At 38.0% G+C, this 24364-nt stretch overlaps 1 protein-coding gene across 1 annotated transcript in view; it reads left to right on the top strand.

The window, feature by feature from the left end:
• The first annotated feature begins 4454 nt into the window (after window positions 1-4454).
• Window positions 4455-24364, top strand: part of STX8 (syntaxin 8) — a 101562-nt gene continuing 81652 nt past the window's right edge. The window contains exons 1-4 of the mRNA XM_083354940.1: window positions 4455-4540; window positions 7956-8055; window positions 10510-10604; window positions 11445-11555. Of these exons, the coding sequence (XP_083211066.1) occupies window positions 4524-4540; window positions 7956-8055; window positions 10510-10604; window positions 11445-11555 (323 nt within the window). The 5' untranslated portion in view covers window positions 4455-4523. The remainder of the gene's footprint in view (window positions 4541-7955; window positions 8056-10509; window positions 10605-11444; window positions 11556-24364) is intronic.

Below are 24364 nucleotides of genomic sequence, written 5' to 3'. Positions count from 1 at the left end.
CCCCTCCTCCCCCTCCCCTCTCCCCAACCCCTTCCTCCCCTCCCCTCCCCGACTTCCCAGAGCTGAATACAGGGTATAAAAATACAAACAAGCATAATCTAAAATATGCTAACAACAATAAAACATTAAATTCTGTCGCACTTTAACTCTCCATCGTTAAAATATTAATAAAATAACTACTAACTAGTTATACATCATATAGATCCACTACTTATTCAAATGCTAAATGAAACTTTTTAGTCCCATATTTATTCTGAATATATTCAATCCATCTCCTCCATTCCACAATGTATCTCTGTTGCGATTGGTCTTTCAAATACGCTGAAATCTTTGCCATTTCCGCCAAGTTAGAAACTTTTAAAGTCCACTCTTCTATAGTCGGCAGTTCTTCCTTCTTCCAATATTGCGCTACTAAAAGTCTCGCTGCCGTAATTAAATTCAACATCAACTTAGTATCTATAACAGTAGTATCTGTAATAATACCCAATAAAAACAATTGCGGAGAAAACTTTATCCTTTTCTTAAATATCTTTTGCATATTCCACCAAATTTTAATCCAAAAAGCTTTAACCTTTTTACAAGTCCACCATATATGAAAATACGTTGCATCCTCACAACCACACCTCCAACATTTGGGCTGGCAGTTCGGATACATACTTGCTAATTTTTTAGGATCTAAGTGCCACCTATAAAACATTTTATAAAAATTCTCTCTTAAGTTTTGTGCCTGTGTAAATTTTACATTTCTAACCCAGATCTTTTCCCAAGTGTCCATTCTTATAACTTCTTGAAAATTCTGAGCCCACTTTATCATACAGTCTTTAACAAGTTCCGTTTCTGAATCAATTTCTATCAATGCATTATATATCTTTTTTATATGTGCTTGACCTTGATCTCTAATTTGTTTTATCAAATTTTCATCAGTCATCGAAAAACCAACTTTCTGGTCCTCTTTCCATCTAGCCTGTAATTGCCCATACTGAAACCAAGTTTGTACAATTTTTTCTTCTTTTAAAATATTATATGGCTTTAATTGCCATACATTCCTCTCTAAACTTAAGATTTCCTTATATGTAGTCTCATCATGTTTAAATCCCACATTTATATTTTCTATTGCGTGTTTAGGTATTGCCCAAATGGGTATCTTATAATTTAACATGTCTATACTTTTTCCAAACTCGCAACAGAGCATACCTTAAAATATGTATCTTAAACACATTATCCACCTTCTTATCATACAATAAATATGCATGCCAACCAAATAACAAATCATGACCCTCAAGATTTAATAATCTCCCTTGTGTTAAATTAAACCAGTCACTTATCGCTGACAAAGCAGCAGCCTCATAATATAATTTAAAATTAGGCATTTTAAGACCATCTCTTTCACGCGTATCTTGCATTATCTTAAATTTAACTCGTGGCTTTTTCCCTGCCCAGACAAATTTATTAATTCCTTTTTGCCATTCCTCCAAATTTAAATCCTTTTTAAGTATAGGTATCATTTGAAATAAAAATAAAAATTTTGGCAAAACATTCATTTTCACTGCTGCAATTCTTCCCAATAAGGATAATTGTAATTTTTTCCAACTATCTAATTCTTTTTGTATTTTTCCCCATAACATTTCATAATTATTTTTATATAACTTCACATTTGAGGCTGACAGATATATCCCCAAATATTTAATCTTTTTAACTATTTCAAATCCCGTTAGCTCTTCTAAAACAGCCTTTTGTGATACTGTCATATTTTTAGACAATATTTTAGTTTTTTGTATGTTGATCTTAAATCCAGAAACTTTCCCATATAGCATTATTATCTCCATCAATTCTACAACTGAATAATCTGGCTGGGTTACTGTAACAACCAGGTCATCTGCAAACGCCCTCAATCTGTGATCCTGATCTCTTATTTGAATTCCCCTAATTTTTTCCGAGTCACGTATTTTAATCAGTAATATTTCCAATGTTAAAAGAAATAATAGAGGTGACAACGGGCACCCCTGCCTTGTACCCTTTTCAATATTACATAGTTCAGTCAAACTATTATTAACTATTATACGGGCTGTTTGCTTTTGATATATTGCCCTAATTGGTTGTACATAGGTATCTTATATGTACAAGTAGTCCTTGACTTACGACCACAATTGAGCCCCAAATTTCTGTTGTTAAGTGAGACATTTGTTAAGTAAGGTTTTGCTCCATTTTACGACCTTTCTTCCTTCAGTTGTTAAGTGAATCACTGCAGTGGATAAGTTAGTAACATGGGTGTTACGTGAATCCGGTTTTCCCACTGACTTTGCTTATCAGAAGTTTGCAAAAGCTGATCACATGACCCTGAGACACAGCAACGGTCATAATTATGAGCCAGTTGCCAAGTGTCTGAATTCTGATCACATGACCATGGGGATGCTACAAAGGTTGTAACTGTGAAAAACGGTCATGTCATTTTTTCCAGTGCTGTTGTAATTTTGAATGGTTACTAAATGAACTGCTCTAAGTCAAGGATTACCTGTACCTAAGGAAAAAGGAGTATACCACTATCTCCTCACCAATCTTACAGGATGCCAGTATAATAGAGAAAGCCTAATAGTGTTGAGCAGAGATCTATGCCTCCTGCTTTAGAATTGCTTTTTGATGGGCTACATTGGATGCTGTGTATCATGGGATATAATAAGAATGACGATGATGATTATGATGAAGATAATGATAATCATTGTATGGCATTGTTACATTAACCAGGAGACCACAATGTTATTGCAGTGTAGTAGTTTGGTTGCCACGTTACCAACATTGTTGTAGGAAATGCTCACACACTTCTCAAAGTGTGCCACAGGAGGGTGAGCTGACTTCGCACCAGAAAAAAAGGCAAGTTGCTCCTCCTGCAGCATCATTCAAGGCTCCCTCTCTCCCTGGAGCTGCCTCGCAAACAGGCACTGTGTCAGGACCCACCTCAATCCACATCTTAGGAAATAAGAACTCTTGGATGCAAGTTTAGTCCAAAAGGAAAATGTTTACTAGGATGGAATCGATTGTGGCAATACAAGACGGAATCTAACAAAGTTACATTTCAATCCTATATAAAGCATTCCCATTTCAGCCCCTCCCCTCATCCATTTGGTCAGATGTCAGGCCCTTCCATGGGAAAGGGAACTCTCCTTGGTTTTATGGTTATTGCTTCCTTTTTTGTTCAAATGTTCCCTGTTGTTTGAAGATGCCTAAAGTCTATCCTCTCCCCCCCCCCTTCGGAGAGATGGCAGAATCCCCAGAATAAGCACATTGTTCTACCTATACATTTATGAAATGTGATATAAATGGATTCTGACACACTGCAACTGGGAAGATTCAGAGCTGGCAGGAATCTGACTGCCTTCACAGAGCACCAACTTGTCTCCCCTATTTATCTACTTACATAGTAGATAAACTGCTTCAAACTGCTAGGTGGGCAGAAACTGAGGCATGTGACGGGAGCTCAACAGGGCACAAAGTGCCAGGACTTGAACTGCTGGAGAAAGACCATCTCCAACGTCATTAAGCCACCATGCCTCTAATGGGATGCCATTCATTTCTAAGGACAAAGTGATAATAGAAAGAAACTGTGCTTTACTATTATAATTTCAATGGTCCAGGATTTCTAGGTATTGTATCAATATTCTTTATGGCCATTTTAAAGCACTTGGGTCAATGTGAGGTGGAGACAGATTATGCATTTATTTCAGTAGTACTCAACCAGTTGTTGTTTTCATAACTCCTCTTATTTCTTACGGGCTTTCATATTCATGGCTCCATTCATTGCCTATAGTGAGTATTAAGTTTCAGTATATATCCTTGTCTTTTCACCAAACCTTATGGCTCAGATTTGGGCCCTACAATGCCAAGTGCAGAGGGAAAAGTTAGGAAAAAAAGGTTCAACCTTGCAGAAAAATGCTGATGGTTATTTTGAGATGGGCAGTTCAGCCCATCATCTCTCCCATGATTCTGATGCAAAATTTGGCTTCCAGGCAGATAAGAAGAAAAAAAACTTTTTGGACATTTTGAAAACCAATGAATCGTTAAGGCACAAACTTTATGTGTGAGTGGTATCTTATCAGCAATATGAAACGTGGCTCCAAATTATCTAAATTCTTCTTATAAGGACCGGAATTTACAAACGTTATCATGTTTGTGAGCAACGCAAGCTCCACCTTTTTGGATTCCCCTTCCCCATTTGGTTTTGCCAAAAGGAAACGTCTCCTTAAGTCAGGGATCCCCGTCCAGGATGCAGATTACGATTCCTTCGTGAGCAAAGCACAAGTTTAGAGACCAGATTTCTAACCCCGAGCCCCGAAAGTCTGAATAGCCACGTGCTTTTCTCTCCAACTCAGTTCAGTTCCATCTCGAAGATGCCTTCGTCAATCATCCGAAGGGGGGCGCTGTCACAAATTGAGCCTCGGCACGCCTCGTAGTCAGGTGATCGGAGCCGGAAGAGTTCCCGGCCGAGCAGGTAGTAGACTTCGGATAGCGTGCGGTTGCCGGGTGCCGCGATGGCTGTGGAGCCTTGGTGAGTGACGGAGGCCGCGAAGGGCCATTTGGGCAGACTGGTGGCGAGTCCCAGCAGGCAGAATAAGCAAAGTCGGGGGAGACAGGCGGTCTTCGGCTTGGGCCTGAGGGCAGCCCACGAAGGACGCCCCCCCCCTTGCTGCTCCTCCTCTTCGACATTGCGCATGCTCCCTGCGTCTCCCCTTTGCCGCTAAAAGTGCCTGACGAACGAGGGGCGGGAGAGGGGGCGAGATGAAATGCGCATCTTTTCCTGGAAGGCATTGATCTCAATCTCTGCGACTTTAAGAGGAGTGGACTCCAACTCCCAGAACTCCCAGCCAGTTGAAGTGCATCCCTTTAAAAGAGGACGAGGTTGAAAAACATTGCTATAAATTAAAATATGAGACGTCATTACTTCCTCCACCTCCGTATTCTGCTCTTCCTCTTCGGTTTAAGAAATGGGAGAATTTCTACAGGCGGTGAAATTGAGTCTCCTGTATTATTTTGGTGTAGTAGAAGAAATTAAACATGCTTTGAGGGCCAAAATTGGATGTGGTCGCATGTTTTTGGACTAACGGTTTTTATTAAATTTTATATGTGTTTATGCATTTTATAAAAATGGTTAATCCAAAAGGTGCTACTAGATTTCAGATTTTGGGATATCGCAGCTCACACATAACAGCTTTCTGCAATGCCTATTTTAGCACACAGTTGTATATGGGCCATTTGCTATGACACATTTTGATATGATGAAATCATTAAGCATCTAAAATATGTCTACTGTCTATTATGTTTGAATTAGAGGCTGCAACATTTATTTCCTAAAATATATCCTCTGTTTTTAGTACTTTTAACATATCCAAGTTCAAGAATTTTTGAAAAAAATCTTACAAAATATGCCATTTTTCACAAAGCACATTTCTTACCTATGCATTGTATGAAGTATCCCCATCAATTTTAAAGATCTAGTGGCTGAGTTAATATACATAATGACAGAATTACAGTGTTCAATAATGTATTTTACTAAATCATATGTGTAATGTGATTATTGATCCTTCAGACTTTGGGGAAATGTTCAGGGAACAGATGTGTCAAAAGTAGATTTATTTGGGGCTATATGGCCATTGCCTCGTGGAAATAATCTACAATAAGAATCTCATGCCTGCTATCAAGCAAAGAGGTTATAATATGGTTAAGAGATGTTTTGCTGTCTCCGAACCTGAATGCTGTTGCTGAAAGAATACTTTTTGCTTCATATCAGATAATTCTACAGGGTACCGTATATCCCACAATTTAATCTGAAATTTAAGCATAAATGGTGACACCCCCCCCCCAATACAGATAGTCTGCAAAAAAATGGATGATGAAGAATAAGTTAAATTCTTTGGAATGGCCACATTATAGTCCAAGTCTATTCAAATATGGTAAAATATAAAAGAACAGTTCATGCAGGAAAACCTGATTTATTAAATTTGTATGCTGCCCATCTCACTGTCAGGTGATTCTTGACAAAACTTTCAAAAAGGTTCACCTTGGAGCAATGTGCCAAAATTCCTACAGGAAAAAGAGATCACTAATTACAGGAAGTGTTTGATTACAGTTATTGCAGCTAAAGGTGACATAATGGCTTAGTGAATTAAATTAACAGATCATTTTTTCATTTTGGCATTATAGGTTGGCCTAGATAGGATGGCTCTTTTTGAAATAAATTAAGACATACCTGAAACATTATTAGTATAGTGAAATTCCCTGTGCATTTCGGTAGGATCCACGTATGTTGATGACGTTCAGTGACAAAAATATGCAAACATTTAGAAAATTTGAAAGTGGATACAACAAAAGTTGCTCATGATTTGTGTCAGATGCAATCAGGTATATTGTGCAAACACATCCATAATGTAATTTGCTTGGCTTGGCTTGACTTACGATAAAGTGTAATTATTGTATATGAATAATGTTTTTCAATTTGGCAATATGTGTGATCAAGGCCACTGTGATTTGTTCATCAAATCATCTTTGATTATCATAGACCCAAAGATGCCCAGTTTTAATCGGATACCGTGACTGTAACTAATAATTATTCTTATATTAAATGACAGCAAGTACTTTTTAGTTTTTTTATAAAACATTTCTGTATTGTCTTTTGCAGATTAAAAATGTGAGGATGTTTCATAGAACAAGTAACTGACTACTTGAATACCACAAAAATGTGTGTGTGTGTTTTTAAAAACTCATCCTAATAATTTCTACTTAAATAAATAGGATTCGGTTTTCAAAAATATTCTGAATACTATTGCAAAATAAACATAATTGATTTTAAATATTTTTAGTAACACTTAAAGAAGTGCACATCAGCAATTCAATTAATCAGATAACATTTATCCTGATAAAAATGTAATGCCCAAAATAATATGTAAGGTAATATATAATTTTAATTAGTAAGTTAAAATGAGCACATTGAAGGAATGTTTCAAACTATAAATTGCAAATTGCAACATGAATTCTGTTAGATATAAAATATAATGTATGATAGTAATTGTAGTAAAACATTTTGTTTATAAAAATGGAATTGTATAAACAATTAATAAAATGAAGCAACCTTCATATTGGAAAAAGAATAAATTATATTCCTTAATTTCTTAGGGAAACCCCCTCACTAAATTTAAAGAAGTCTTGGTTTTCCTTATGTTGAGATTCTGATTCCTTACAATATGCCCTAAATTTGAAACAAAATTGAGACTTTTTTTTTTACAACTAACTTATTTCTCTTACATTAAGAGTTATTATGGTGTCCTTAAACTACTACTGTATGTGAGATGCTTTATAGTAAAAGTTGTTTATGTTTGTGCATATTACCTTGTTTTCATACGGTATGCATCCCTTTGCTTGTATGAAAGATAATCACTCTAGTTTGCTACCTAAGATCTTTTCTACCTCCATCTGATAAAATAGAGAAATGAAAGACCAGTTCATACTTCATAGCTTTGGGTGTACCTGCCATATTTATATCAATTTATAACTCCACACAGGTGGGCATATGCATATTAGGACAATCACATTTATGAACAATTATTATACTTTAGAACAATTAAATATAGGAACAGTTTTTGTATGAACAGTAGCCTTGGCAATCCTCCATAATAGATGTTTAAAAAGTAAATTCGTATGTTAACATCAATATAATTCGAATTCCTCATTTTTTTACTCATTTGGTAAGACACACACACACAGAGACGTAATTTCCTGTATTTCATAGTGGTTGATGTCTTTAACATTAACAGATTATTTGCTACAACAGGTGGTTGGGATAAAAGTCTAAACAGGAAGGAATGGAAGCAAACTTCTTTTGAGGAATCTGCGGCATGTAATAAAAGCTGTCCAAGGTACAGAGAGATTTTACTGCTGTTTAATATTATCTCTCTTTTTGTTTTTTAAAGGTTGTTGTTGTATGATTCTGCTTGCCATATTGCACAAGAGATTGCTGAAAAAATTCAAGAACGCAACAGATTCCAGAGGAGTGGTGAAAGTACAACTAAGGTATTGCCTGCCTCTTTGCTTTAGATTTTGCTATATTTTTAGTATCAACAATAAGGGAATACATTGTGATTGCAATCCATTCTTTGTGATTAATGCAAAGCTCTTTTTCTGTGGTAAAGCCTCCTTCCCATGACAAGTTTCCATAAGGATGTTCATTACAGTTCCTATGTCAGTACACAGCAAAGATTACAAAAGGAAATTATGAACTGAGAAGCTTAAAAGAAACATTTTTAAAAAATATTGATTTTGTTAACTACTTCTAACAATGAATGCAATACAAATTTAATAGTTTCTTTCTGAAATGATTCAGGAATATTTATTAGCTGTTGATATAGCTTTATAGCAAGTGAAAAAGCATTTTTTTTTTGCAGGATGACATTTGGGAAATGAATCCTCAGTATTGAAACAGTCATACACAATAATAATAATTAGGAATATTAATTGCTGGTTGTTAAAGAAGAATCCAGATTAGTATGGAAGAGCATACAGTGTATTTCTATTGATCACACTTAAGCTTTTGTGGGAAGTTCTTGCTTTAGGAAATATGTGTGTAGCAATCTTTAGATCCCAACTCTAGATCTCTAGATACCACTGTTGAAATTATATGTATAGATATTACAGTTTCAGGGGTAATTTGATTATTTCTTGATCATCTCTTTTCCTCCATTGGGCCTGGATTTTCTTTTATAAAAAGGAATGAGCAATTAGAGCAAGTACTTGTGTGATTGCATATGTCTATAGTCAGGATCAACTAATGCTCCTCATCTAGCTTTCTCTTCTATAAAAATCTTGGCTTAGGTTGTGAATGTTTTGCACAGCTGACAAATAAGTTTATCAAGAAAGCTTTGTATATTCATAAAGTTGGAGGTGTTTCCTCAGGATCATTAGAGAGCCAGAATTTGAATCCAGTATAAACAGACCTTAAACCATGACGATATATATTGCCATAACAGTTGATGTTATGGGTTGATGTTGAGAAACGCTCAGATCAGTCATGCTGTTTTAATAAAGAAAAATGCCTTTCTACTCTATCAGCCAAGCAGGGTAAATGTCAATAGTATCTTGTTTTTCATGAGGTTTTGCCACTTCTGCTTTAAAAAAATAATTTGAGAAAATGGAATTGAAATTAAAAGACAAAGGGAAGAAGAGATATGGAAAAATACATTTTTATTTTTATTTTATTTTATTTTAATTCCATTTATATCCCGCCCTTCTCCGAAGACTCAGGGCGGCTTACAAGCTTAGCAGTGTGCTTTTACTTGTGCTTTTCTCTTACTCTTTCCCTCTTTTTGCACTCTTATGGTTGACTGATGACTACCTTTCTATGGAAATATAAAAAAAATAACTCCTCACAACTGAGCACCTTGTAATAAAAATATTTAAAAATGAACCGGGTTTGCACAATATATCAGGCTAAAATATGGTTGGCTAGCTTGTATTGTATCAGCCTGTAATTGAAGTCCTATAATTGAAATTGTTCTTGTATTGAGTGGGTGGTACTTTTTAGCAGAATGTGGGCTCTTGTTTCCTTTATAACTTCCAGCTGCTTTGTCATAATGTACAAGTCTGCTTTCATAAGAAAACTTATTTGGACATAAATCCAAGTAAGTGTGTTTAGTATGGATTGATAATGAGTCTGCCATAGCCCCCTTTAGATAAATGTGTCCAAAACAGGACTATTGTTTATATTGTTACGTTTCAAGAGACCGGAGGGCCAAAGGAGTGCTGATTCACAATGAGTTTTAGCCTGAGAAAGGTCTTGTGAGTGGATGGCACTGCTTCATTATCTTAGATTATAGTGACATGAGATTCTAGCAATTTCTGGACATTAACTGTGTTAACTGTCAGTTTTTACCACCTTTGTGCAATTTGCTGCCCTTTGACTCTCAGTGGATCTCAGCAAGGAAGCTGCTCTGCTACATTCAGAACCCTGACCCAGAATGGGACTACTAAAGGATGATTTAGAAGCAGTTTCCCCCTCAATGCACAAGGCATTGTAGATGAGGACCAGCTCCCATCCAATCATGCTATATTCCTGAAAAGATTGGTTCCCCTCATCAATTTCTGTACTGAAGCTTTCTTCATTCTGTGAAGAAAACTTTAGAGACTTTTTTTTAAAACTCTCTGAGAATTTTTGGCTTATTGCTAGTCCTTAAAATAGTACTTTGGACTTTTCCAAATCCAGAGAGTAGAGCTGTCATTCGCTTATGGGTATTGCACACACAAATCATTGTCACAAAAAAGGAAAAGCTGCATCGAAGTTAAAAATCAGCAGAGTCAGGAACAGCTCAGGAACGTGAGATAGCATAAAGACAGGGTAGTTTAAGAATAGATGTACTGATATTTTTTTTAAAGAATTTGATTTGTATTCATTATTCCTTCCTTTGAATGTTATTCTGCCTTTGAGAAACAGATAAGCCACGCTGTGTCTTATCTTTCTTTCTCCCTCTCTAGGTCAATGTTGCGGTCAGGTCTTTACTGCAAAATCTTGAAGAAAAAACCAATCGTCTGAAAGACTTGTTGTTTCACGGCGTATCAACACGTCAGCTGTATCCATGTAAACAGTTGTAACTGGAAGTCCAGTATGATAATTATGGTTCATTTTATTTTGGAAAACCCCTACCTGATTCACACGTGTGTTTTTAAAAATCCCTCAATTTGGGGAAAACCCAACTACAGGAAGTATTCTAACATTTATCTTTATTCAGTTTACTTTTCATTTCCTGTTCAGGGCTACTCTCCAAAATACCTGCAGGCTGCACTCCAAAGTGTGTCCATTTTTATGGATAGCTAACATTTTAAAAATGTGAAATGGGTACCCTAAGCCTTTGCAAAGCTAAGCTGTTAGTTTTCCCTCTTTTTCCCCAAATCTTCCTAACTTCAAAAAATGATTCTGCGTAATTTGTGTAGATTCTGAGAGCTACAAAAGCAGTGTTGGGAGCCTTACAATTCTGCAGTCCTCCCTGGAGTATAATTGCACCCTCTTTGAGCATAAATTGACACACTCTTTGGTAACAGCAGGTGTGAATCAGGCTTCTGCAAAGATTTTCATGGCATCTGCTATCATGGTTTATATTTTAAATACATGTGGTTGTTTTATAATTTGTCCTACACATTGGATTGAAGATGGCCTTTTTTTACCTTTGTAGTCCTTTTCTGTGTGCAAATTATTTTATACTTCTTATTTTATAAGTGTATAAAAGTAACACACTTTATAAAACAGGATTATTGTAAAATAGGTGATTTGTGATGTTTGTGAGAAGCTTAATTTTGACTTGAGTTTCCTTACTCAAGATTTAATGTCCAGTTGAGTACATGGGTGCCATTCTTTACCTATTTGATTAGGGTTTTTTTTAATCAAACAATGATCCTTAATCTAGTTCTTGCAGAACCCAGAGAGAAGGAGAAAGACGGCAGATTTTAGTAGATGAACTTTTCACAGCGCACAGAAAACTCCAAGCATCTTTCCAAATTGAAAATACAGAACCTGATGTAATAAGGTATAGTATTGCAGATGAGCGGCAAATACAGTGACATAATCTTGAAAACATTTCTGAAGAACTTGTATTCCTCTATCCGATTTACAGGAAATTTAAGTACACACAGATAATATGACACAACTGATTTGACATTTGTCTGATTGAAGCAAGTAGCTGCTTCCTTCTGTACCAAGCACTCTTCAGTGATGACTGCTAACATGGTGATGGCACTGTCTCTATTTTTAACAGTAGTGGTAGCAAGTTAAAGTTTAGACTTTAGAAGAATGATCTGTGCAGGAAACTAGGTGTACAGGTAGTCCAGGTTTAACGACCACAATTGGGACTGGAATCTCATTGAGGAAAATCTCATTTTCCTCAATAAGATCATTAAGTAAGATATCACGTGACTGTTTTGCTCAACAAATGCAATCAGGGCAGTTTCCCTTGCAGTCATTAAGCAATCTCACCAGTCATTGAGTGGAGGGGATCCAAAATAAGGTGCACGGGAATGCCTCAGGGAGGTGGGGGAAGTCCTTCAAAGCTCAGTGTAGGCTATGCATGAAGCAGCCAGACACATCCACAAAGGGATGAACACTCACAAAGCCTCCACAGTGGGGCACAAAACATTTGCCTGGCGGGATGTTCCAAATGCCCATGAGTCTCCAATGACACAGCAAAAAGCGACCATCCCCCCAGTTAACCACCAAACCCATGGGAAGCCCCATCCAAGCCACCTGTGCTGCCTGAACTTTGCCACTCCAGCTGATCCTCACTGTTTTCTTCACTTCGCTGCTTATGTGGTGCACCCAGCCTGACCCTTTATAAAAAAGAAGACAGCTGCTCAGCTTCAGTGTCCTAAAATGCCTCTTTTTGCTGGGCGTTTAAGGGCAGAGATAGAAGGGAGTTTCTCCTTTCCTGTAGTTGGTTGTAAGTGAAGGCAGAGTGCCAAGCACTGAATTTTGATTGTGTGGCTGTTGGGGCACTGCAGCGGCTGTAACTTTGGACACAGGTTGTAAATCATTCATTCAGCACTGTTGTAACTTTGAATGATCACTAAACGATTGTTAAGTGAGGACTATCTGTAGTTGTAAAATCTAGTCTATTGGGTTTTTTTTTCAAGGATTTAAACTTTGAGCCCTCGTTTTCCTCCTGTATAAGCCGCTTGATGGCTGAGCAAACAACAGTAGTCTGAGAAGGAAAAGGTTATCCTCTGTCAGAAAGTAGAAAAGGTATATAAGTTGCTGACTCGTGATCTTAGCCTCTTGGTCCACTCTACAGGGTCATACTTTTCAGAGAAATGACCTGGGTGTTGTTAATTACAGGAGAGGCATGTTTCCTCCGCTTTTCAGAAGCTTAGATCAGGGCTTTTCAACCAGTGATACCTGGCAGGTGGTACACGGCCCTGTCCAGCCTAGCCAAGTGTAGTGGGGGAGGGAATGAGCCAAAGCAGCACAGCGCATGACTTGCCGTGAGAGAATCCTCAGAAGCTGCAGAGCTGGGTTGAGACAAAGGTTCCAGGATCGGCACTTCCAGAGAAAGGGGGGGGCAGAGACAGGAAGGGATATAAAAGGAGGCAGTTTGGGCAGGAGAGGGAGAGGAAAAAAGACGCTGGAGAAAGAGGCAAAAGAGAAAAGGCTTTTGTGAGAGAAGCGGTGTGAGAGAGGGGAAAGGCTTTTGGAGAGGTGTGTGCATGAGAATGGGGAGGATTTTGGAGGGACGTGTGAGAATGGGGAGGATTTTGGAGGGATGTGTGCATGAGAAGGGAGGATTTTGGAGAGGCGTGTGAGTGAGAATGGAAAGATTTTGGAGGGACGAGTGTGAGAAAGAAAAGGCTTTTTGTGAGAAGCTGTGAGGAGAAAGGGAGAAGAAAAGAGAAGGAGGGAGATGCGAACGAGAAAGAGGAAAGGAGGGAGGGAAGGAGTTTAACCCTAACCCCCTCCACAGGAAACCCTTGGATCCCCCCCACAGGCACCCCCGACCTGAGAACATAAAGCTGGCCACACAGCCCCACTCCCCGCCCTGACAGTAACCACAATGCTGATATGGCCCTCAATGAAATCAAGATCAACACCCCTGATATAAAAGGACGCGGGGAGGAGAGGAGAGGATATAAAAGGAGGAGGAGAGAGGAGAGGGTATAAAAGGAGAAAGGGTGAGAAATTTGTTAAATGAGATTTGCCCCATTTTATGATTTTTCTGGCCACATTTGTTAAGTGAATCAATGCAGTTGTTAAATTAGTAACACAGTTGTTAAGTGAATTTGGTTTCCCCATTGACTTTGCTTGTCAAAAGGTTGCAAAAGGGGATCATGTGAACCTGGGACACTGCAACCATCACAAATATGAATCAGTTGCCAAACGTGCAAATGTAAATCACATGACCCTGGGGATGCTGCAACGGTCATAAGAGTGAAAAATGGTCATAAATTAATTTTGTCACAACCATTTTCCGTAAGTCCATATACTTATACATTTATAAGTATTTTATTTATTTGGGCCGATGAGGTGCTCAAAACACTCAAGACATATATCCTCCCCTCATTTCTTCCTTCCCTAATACAGCTGACAAAGTGAGAAAGAGCCTGTGGCCTAGAGGTTAAAACAACTGCCTAACATGCAAAGCAGCCCTTTAATTTTTTGTCAGCAATCCAAATTTATTTAATACGTTTATAAGTATGTGAACTAATTGCATTTAGTCCATATTCATAAAATACCCACACATCCTTGACACCATCTCTTCCTATTTACACATAAAAATCCAGAATTGCCTCTAGACAAGTGGCAGACACATAAATCTAATAAATAAGTAAATAAGTAAATGAGTGAGCAAGCATCTGTCATATCCTGTTGCCACTGCATTCCCCAAGTTTCATGGTCTGACATAAATAATTCTCACTTGTATAACAAATGGGCAAAAGTATGCTTTTATACACAATTTTGCACCTTCCAACAAGCATTCCTTCCTTGAAACTGGCCACATAGTGCATTGTGCACTGGGTTTTTATCAGTATTTGCATATTTTTGAATTTCTCCATCCATTTCCCCATTTTAGGAGCTGTTGTTCCAAAGTAGACAAATTAATACACTTAATCTAGTTGTTTCCATTTATATGTAACATATGATTGTTCACTTCCCTACCAAACACAACTTCCTTGCTCTTTGCTACATTCATTTTAAAATTGGTGTTCTTCATTGCAACATACATTAATACAAATTGTTCGAGTTCCCAGCTAGCAACATTGCATCATTTGTATTCAAAAGTACACCTATGTCCACAGCCATTATATCTATTTTTGTTGTTGTTGTTGTTAGCTGCGAAGTCGTGTCCGACCCATCGCGACCCTATGGACAACTTTCCTCCAGGCCTTCCTGTCCTCTACCATCTTCTGGAGTCCATTTAAGCTCACGCCTACTGCTTCAGTGACTCCATCCAGCCACCTCATTCTCTGTCGTCCCCTTCTTCTATTGCCCTCGATCTTCCCCAGCATTAGGCTCTTCTCCAGGGAGTCCTTCCTTCTCATTAGGTGGCCAAAGTACTTGAGTTTTAGCTTCAGGATCTGGCCTTCTAAAGAGCAGTCAGGATTGATCTCCTCTAGGACTGACCGGTTTGATCGCCTTGCAGTCCAAGGGACTCGCAGGAGTCTTCTCCAGCACCACAGTTCAAAGGCCTCAATTCTTTGGCGCTCAGCCTTTCTTATGGTCCAACTTTCACTACCATACATTGCAACTGGAAGGACCATAGCCTTGACTATACGCACTTTTGTTGACAGGGTGATGTCTCTGCTTTTTAGTGTGCTGTCTAGATTTGCCATGGCTTTCCTCCCCAGGAGCAAGCGTCTTTTAATTTCTTGGCTACAGTCCCCATCTGCAGTGATCTTGGAGCCCAGGAAAATAAAATCTGTCACTACCTCCATTTCTTCCCCATCTATTTGCCAGGAATTGAGAGGGCCAGATGCCATGATCTTGGTTTTCTTAATGTTAAGTTTCAACCCAAGTTTTGCACTCTCCTTCTTCACCTGCAACAAGAGGCTCTTTAGTTCTTCTTCACTTTCTGCCATTAGAGTGGTATCATCTGCGTATCTTAGGTTGTTGATATTTCTTCCGGCAATCTTAATTCCAACTTTTGATTCATCTAGCCCTGCCTTTCTCATGATGTGCTCTGCATATAAGTTAAATAGGCAGGGCGACAGTATACAGCCTTGCCGGACTCCTTTCCCAATTTTGAACCAATCAGTGGTTCCGTGTCCAGTTCTCACTGTTGCTTCTTGACCCGCATATAGGTTTCTCAAGAGACAAATAAGATGGTCTGGTACTCCCATCTCTTTAAGAACTTGCCACAGTTTGTTATGATCCACACAATCAAAGGCTTTAGCATAGTCAATGAAGCAGAAGTAGATGTTTTTCTGGAACTCCCTAGCTTTCTCCATGATCCAGCGTATGTTGGCAATTTGATCTCTAGTTCCTCTGCCTCTTCGAAATCCTGCCTGCACTTCTGGTAGTTCTCGATCCACATACTGCTGAAGTCTAGCTTGTAGGATTTTAAGCATGACTTTACTAGCATGAGAAATGAGTGCAATGGTGCGATAGTTTGAACATTCTTTGGCACTGCCTTTCTTAGGAATTGGAATGTAAACTGATCTTTTCCAATCCTGTGGCCACTGTTGAGTTTTCCAAATTTGCTGGCAAATTGAGTGTAGCACTTTTACTGCATTGTCTTTTAAGATTTTGAATAGCTCAGCTGGAATACTGTCACCTCCACTAGCTTTGTTTTTGCTCAGCTTTTCTAAGGCCCACTTCACTTCACATTCTAGGATGTCTGGCTCGAGGTCAGTGACCACCTCATTGTGATTATCAGGGACGTTAAGCTCATTCTTGTATAGTTCTTCTGTGTAATTTTGCCACCTCTTCTTAATCTCTTCTGCCTCTGTTAGGTCCCTGCCATTTTGGTCCTTTATCATGCCCATTTTTGCATTAAACGTTCCCTTCATTTCTCCAATTTTCTTGAAAAGATCTCTGGTCCTCCCTATTCTATTGTTTTCTTCTATTTCTTTGCACTGTTCATTTAAGAAGGCATTCTTATCTCTTCTAGCTATTCTCTGGAATTCTGCATTCAATTGGGTGTATCTTTCTTTTTCTCCCTTGCCTTTCGCTTCCCTCCTTTCCTCAGCTATTTGCAAAGCTTCCTCAGACAGCCATTTTGCTTTCTTGCATTTCTTTTTCTTTGGGATGGTTTTGGTTGCTACCTGTTGTACAATGTCACGAACCTCTGTCCATAGTTCTTCAGGCACTCTGTCTATCAGATCTAATTCCTTAAATCTATTTGTCACCTCTACTGTATATTCAACAGGGATATGATTTAATTCATACCTGACTGGCCTAGTGCTTTTCCCTACTTTCTTCAGTTTAAGCCTAAACTTTGCAAGGAGAAGCTCATGGTCTGAGCCACAGTCAGCTCCTGGTCTTGTTTTTACTGACTGTATAGAGCTTCTCCATCTTTGGCTGCAGAGCATATAGTCAATCTGATTTCTGTGTTGACCATCTGGTGATGTCCATGTGTAGAGCCGTCTCTTGGGTTGTTGGAAAAGAGTGTTTGCTATGACCATCGTATTCTCTTGACAGAATTCTATCAGCCTGTGCCCTGCTTCATTTTGCACTCCAAGGCCAAACTTGCCTGTTATTCCAGGTATCTTTTGGCTTCCTACTTTAGCATTCCAATCCCCCATGATGATAAGAACATCATTTTTTGGTGTTAGTTCTATAAGGTGCTGTAGTGCTTCATAGAACTGGTCAATTTCATCCTCTTCAGCACTGGTGGTTGGGGCATATACTTGGACTACTGTGATATTGAATGGTTTGCCTTGGATTCGAACTGAGATCATTCTGTCATTTTGAGGATTGTATCCCAGTATTGCTTTTCCTACTCTTTTATTGACTATGAAGGCTACTCCATTTCTTCTGAAGGATTCTTGCCCACAGTAGTATACCTGATGGTCATCTGAATTAAATTCACCCATTCCTGTCCATTTTAGTTCGCTGATACCTAAGATGTCAATGTTCAGTCTTGTCATCTCTTGTTTGACCACGTCCAGTTTTCCTTGATTCATGGATCTTACATTCCAGGTTCCTATGGAGAAAAAATCTTTACAGCATCGGACTTTCCTTTCACCACCAGACACATCCACAGCTGAGCGTCCTTTCGGCTTTGGCCCAGTCGCTTCATTCTTTCTGGCGCTACTAGTACTAGCCCTCTGCTCTTCCCCAGTAGCATATTGGACGCCTTCCGACCTGAGGGGCTCATCTTCCAGCGTCATATCGTTTTGCCTTTTGGTACTGTCCATAGGGTTTTCATGGCAAAGATACTGGAGTGGGTTGCCATTTCCTTCTCCAGTGGATCACGTTTTGTCAGAACTCTCTGCTATGACCTGTCCGTCTTGGGTGGCCCTGCACGGCATAGCTCATAGCTTCATTGAATTACGCAAGCCCCTTCGCCACGACAAGGCAGTAATCCATGAAGGGGATTATATCTATTATGTCACCATAAGTATTCCATACATTTTACTCGTATATTATTAAAGGGGACATCATATATTCTTGTCTTATTCTCTGCTCACTGCTGAATAATCTGTTAAGCATTCCACTTATTGTTTCTCATGCTTTATTTCCATCATACTTAGCTCTTACAATATTCAGCAACCTCAGCAACCAATCTTCAACTCCTTATTAGTACAAAACATTTTGTAATGGAAACTTCTAAGTTTTTTCCACATCACCAAACAAAAAATATATTTCTCGTTATGAACTTCTGCTGCCTCATATGAAGTTGAATACATTTGCCAGATTTTGCTTATTGACACATTTCTTCCTGATTCAGAGTTCTACCAAACAGCTTTCCAGATCCAGTTAGACTAATTGGCATATAACTCTCTTTATCTTTCCTTTTGTATGAGAGATTAATAACATCAGTATCCATTGGGCACAGATGCACACAAGCATAAAACAAGTTGAACAGCTTATTTCATACTTCAGTATTTTTGCAGTTTTGCTACTTTTGTTGTATTAGTTAAAATTAATATATATACATATATATATATATACAAGGAAGCTAAAGCCTGATGATGACGGATGGGACTCCGTCGAAATGTTGCGCCCACACCTTTAGTTCTACGCAGGGAAAAACCCGAAAAACCAAGGATCCATATATACATACATACATACATACATACATACATACATACATACATATATATATATATATTCTGAATCTGTTTCAGAGGCAAGTGAGGTCACAAAAGATCACTTTGCTGGTTTGTTTTTGTTTTCCCTGTTACTATTTTGTAACCACTTCTCTTAAATCAGCAGAAATGAAGGAGTGCTACAGTGCTATTCCTTAAAGCTAACTTGCTGTAGTTAACATTTATAACAAAAATTTAAAGATGTAAAAGTAAATTCTACTTGCCAGTTTATAATTGTCTGAATAAATTGGACTTTTCCATTTTGCACATTTACTTCATACAAATAATTTATGCATGGTGTTTTATATTCATGAAATGGGCAAAAAAGGTAAGTGCTGAATATGTCACAATTTCCAGAGACATATCGGTATTCTTTTTCTCTTTTTTATTTCAACATTTTCAGAAATTTTACACTTTCAGCAAAACGTTGATGCTATAATATGCAGTAATTGTTACAGTACTTGTAGATCTTTCTTGCCCAGTTAATTTTTTTTAAGCCAAACCCATTTTATCTTTTATTTGAAAACAAAAGCTGTTCAGTTTTCCTTTGATATCTGGATTTCTGTAGATATTTTTTTTCATCTGAATGTATTTGCTGAGCTCTAGCCTCTTTAGGACCCTAGAATGATTTTTTTAAAAAAGTGGTTGCTTTAGAATTTAACACACTCCTGTTGTTTAACTTATCACTTTGGGGTCATTAGTATGGTGGTGATACCCATCTCTGTCTCAGCCCTGCACTGCTGCAGGTAAAGCTGCCAGTGTACTAAGCCTGTGTCTGGAGGCTGTTTTGGTCTGGGTGGGGAGGAACAGATTTAATCTCAGTCCTGACAAGACCGGTTATGACTGTTTGGGTCCCCCAGGTTGAAGATGTTTACACAGCTTGCCTGGGTTGGAATTGCACTTTCCCACTTGAGACTGTAGGTGCACAACTTGTAGCAGATCCTCCTGGACTTGTAGCTACTGCTTGAGGATTAGATGGTGGCTTTGGCCAGGAAGGGATTTTTACAGGTTCATCTTGTCTGCCTGTTGTACCCTTCCGTGATCAGGAAGACCTTTCAGATGGTTACTTAACACCCTAGTCAGCTCACAATTGGAGCATTGCTGTTCATGACCATCTGGAAGCTACAGCTGGTTCAAAGTGCTATGTCAGTAACAGGTACTTCTTATTAAGCCCATGGATCATCATTGCTATGTGAGCTGCATTGCTTGTCAGTCAAGCAACCAGGTCTACTTCAAGGTGCTGGTTATCAGCTTTGAAGGCTAGATAGGAAGGATTCCTTGTTTCTAGTTGCTTCTGCCCACCTGCTATATTTAGGCAAAAGGTGTGCTAAAAGTGTCATTTTGTGGAAATGAGTAAGCATGCCTTCTGTATCGCAATCACTACACTCTTTGTAAGTGTTCTGGAAATCACTTAAGACCTTGCTGTGCACTCAGGCCTGGGATTAGATTGCTTGTGGAGCCCCTTTCTTGTTTTTTGAATATTATTATGGTTGTTTTGCCAAGACTATTGTGTTTTATACTGTGCTAGTTATGTATTTGATATTTTGTAAGCTGTCCAGAGTCTTAACAAATCTGACTTCAAACAATACTAATTTTGAGAATGCTTCCACAATTCCATGTTATTAATATTTCTTAACAAGGAATTATGAAAGCGTTCCCAAAATTAATCTTGCTTGAGGTTTAGTCAATATTCATTTACCTCTATGTCCTTCAAAATCTATTTTAATGAAACTTCTCTTGTTGTGCTACAGTCATTTTAGTACTCTTCTTATTTAATTGACAACTTGGCCACAGTGCAGGTCAGTGACTTGCTTTATGAGGTAGCAAAGGAGTTTACCTTCCAGTACTTTCAGCTTTAATTTAGGAGACAGTCCTCAATATCGCAAAATATTTGCATAACTGTGGAATAGAGTTATCTCATCTCAAACTATTTTTCTCATTTGCTTTTCAATGAACCATCCCATTTCTAGGTGTCCGGTCATTTACTTTTCTGAAAGGATAATATATTCATAACAATTGTCCCTATTTCTAATCTACTGTAATATTTCGTAAACGCTCGTTTCTTGTCCAAATAAAACACCAATAACAGTAGCACCAGTATTTATTAGAGCCATATTCGTGGAAACCACTATTTATAGAGCCCCAATAGAGTTGTAGAGCTATTCCAGAATTGAAACTAAGTGCATAAAGCATTACTGAAAAGCTTTTGGTGAAAAGAATTAAACTAGCTACAGGTAATATAATACAATATAATTTGCATCTATCATATTTTAATGGTAAAAGGGTGTGGGCAGAATAGATTCACATAGTATGTTGGAAAACCTTGCTCCAAGCATTTGAGAAATTATGGTCTGTTGATAATTAATAATAATAATAATAATAATAATAATAATAATAATAATAATAATATAATAATCCTTTATTGTCAAAGTACAACATGTGTACATTGAGATTAGCTGAGCCTCTCCCCGTGCTCCTTCCCCCCAACACACAGTGACAACAAACCCTCCATCCCACCACACTATGTGAACCAACTACACCACACACCGGCCTCCCAAGTCAATTCTGCATAAGATTATGTCCCATTTAAAAGCCTAACAGCCCACGGATAAAAGCTATTTTTCAGCCTGTTGGTACAGCTGGCTATATTCCTATATCTCCTACCGGATGGTAGGAGACTAAAGAGATACCGTCCAGGGTGTGAGTCATCCCTGAGAATCTTCCTCACTCTTCCAAGGCAACGAGCCCTGGCGATGTCATCCAGTGGTGTCAGGGAACAGCCCACAATGTCTTGTGCTGTGCTCACTACCCTCTGTAATACTTTCCTATCCGCAGCTGTCAGACCAGCATACCAAACCACAATACCATACGAGAGGACGCTCTCTATAGTAGACTGGTAAAAGAGGGTCATTAGCTGTTGTTCTACCCTGTTCTTCCGCAAGACCCTAAGAAAGTGAAGCCTCTGTTGGGCCTTTCTAGCCACCTGAGTTGTGTTAACTTTCCAGGTCAGATCTTCACAGAGGTAGACTCCCAGAAATTTAAAGGAGGAAACTCTCTCTACACAGTTCTCTCCGATGTAAAGTGGGGCAGGTTCCTCCTTTTTTCTCCGGAAGTCTAACACCATCTCTTGCGTCTTGCCGATGTTTAGGTGCAAGTTGTTGTTACTACACCATATGGATAGTAGGTAATTGAAAGTAGGTAATCAGAATATATTCTGATAAACCACCTCGGAACGAGACATTGGAACTTTCAGTCTCTTGTTATTCATAGTCAGGAGTTTTCAAAATGCATAAGTCACATTTCATAACAATTGGTAGATTCAAGTTGAAACACTTAGAATGCTTCAAAGGCTATGTCTGTATTTAACTATCCATAGAGGAAAGTAACTAATTTTAACTAATTTTTAAAATCCTTGCTAAATGAAAGCCTCATTGTGTGGCCATAGTCAAGGGAAAAAATTCTGAATGACTAATCTGCTTTACTTGGGAAAGTTTATAACCATGAACCCCTGAAACAATATACTTGAGAAGATAAGCTGCCATTTGTTAAAATGAGGCACAATTCTCAATTATAACCCTCAACATCTTTTATATTTGAGCAGATTGCTAAGCCTTTTAATTAGTTAAATCTGCTCCTGTAATCAAAAGGTATCTGCACACTCCACTCTGCTGTGAAGATTTCAAAGATTTAAGAGATTAACTTGGCAAAAGCCATGGGTGGCTAATTGGATAAGCTTTAATCTTCACACTGCCAAAATGATACAGAGGAAGATCAGAAGGTGGAATTTGGACTCTGTCGGGTATGAAGGGGTCTACTCAACTTGTCAAAAAGATTTTTTTTGATGGTAGAGATAACTTGTCACAAACAAAGCAAGAACAACAGCTGTATTAAAATTATGCCATTACATCTTTCTTTTTGACATTGGTATTTTAAAATGGGCAAAAAAATCCCTTTGAAATAGTGGAGTGAGCCACAAATTATGGGAACTAAAGATTTTCTTATAAATATCTTGGAAAAATTTGCAGGGATTATTGGAGGGAAGATACGTTTTTCAGAGAATTAAGCATGTTATGAGGCACATCGAGAACTATAAATTACTGTCAGTAATCTCCCAGATAGACAAACCTTCCAGAGATAAATATTAGCCATGCTAGGAAACAGAAAGAACATTTTATCATGCGAGGGAGACATACTAGAAAAACTTCAAAAGTACTGAATAAGACATATATAATACAATACAGAATAATTTGGAATTTAAATTTGAAATGAAACAGCCATTTTTACTAGGTGTAAACCCAGAATATTTGAATAAGAAATATAATAATTTTCTAAGAATAAGTTTTTCCCAACTTTGGAAGAAAGATGTAATTCTGATATCTAATTGGGATTTTAAGCTTGAAGAATGTGTAGCAAAGGAAAAATTAACTGTAAATATTCATAACAGAAGTTTAACCAAATTCAAGCCAGAGTGGTTCCCATATATACAATATTTTATGCAGTTTGTCGAATATAAATACCTACCATATGGTTTCTAAGAGGGTCTAAATTCTTTTTTTTATTGAAAAGTTTTATCATACATTTTATCTTTAACAGTCCCCCCTACCCCTACCCTATCCCTCCCTACCTACCCCTCCCCCCCTCCCCCCCCCGACTTCCCAGAGCTAAGTACAAGGTATAAAAAACAAAAAAAATCATAAACATCCATATGCTAACAACCATAAACTCTAAAATCTATCCCTCTCTAGCTCATATAGGATAACTACAAACACTATTAATATAAAATATATAAAAAAAAAACAAAAAAAGAAGAAAAAAGGAAGACTTATTCAAATGCTACATGAAACTTCTTAGTCCCATATTTGTTCTGGATATACTCAATCCATTTTCTCCACTCCATAATATAGCGTTCTTGCGAATGATCTTTCAAATAAGCCGATATCTTTGCCATCTCTGCCAGGTCAGAAACCTTTAAAGTCCATTCTTCTATAGTCAGCAGTTCCTCCTTCTTCCAATACTGACCTATTAAGAGTCTTGCTGCCGTAATTAAATTCAGCGTCAACTTAGTGTCCACAACTGTAGCATCTGTAATTATTCCCAACAAAAAAAGTTGCGGACAAAACTTTATCCTTTGCTTAAAAATCTTCTGCATATTCCACCAGATTTTTATCCAAAAAGCCTTAACCTTTTTACAAGTCCACCATATGTGAAAATATGTTGCATCTTCGTCACCGCACCTCCAGCATTTAGGCTGATAATTCGGATACATACTTGCAAGCTTTTTAGGATCTAAATGCCATCTGTAAAACATTTTATAAAAATTCTCTCTTAAATTTTGAGCTTGTGTGAATTTTACGTTCCTCACCCAAATCCTTTCCCAGGTGTCCATTGTAATAACTTCTTGGATATTTTGGGCCCATTTAATCATACAATCTTTAACAAGTTCTGTTTCTGAGTCAATTTCTATCAATGCAAGATATATCCGTTTGATATGTGCTGGACCCTGATGTCTAATTTGCTTTATCAGATTTTCATCAGTCATTGTAAAACCAATTTTCTGATCTTCTTTCCACCTGGCCCATAACTGAATATATTGAAACCA

Source organism: Vipera ursinii (assembly GCF_947247035.1).
Source record: "Vipera ursinii genome assembly, chromosome: 2".
NCBI lineage: Eukaryota > Metazoa > Chordata > Lepidosauria > Squamata > Viperidae > Vipera > Vipera ursinii.
This window is presented reverse-complemented; position numbering and strand designations above follow the sequence as displayed.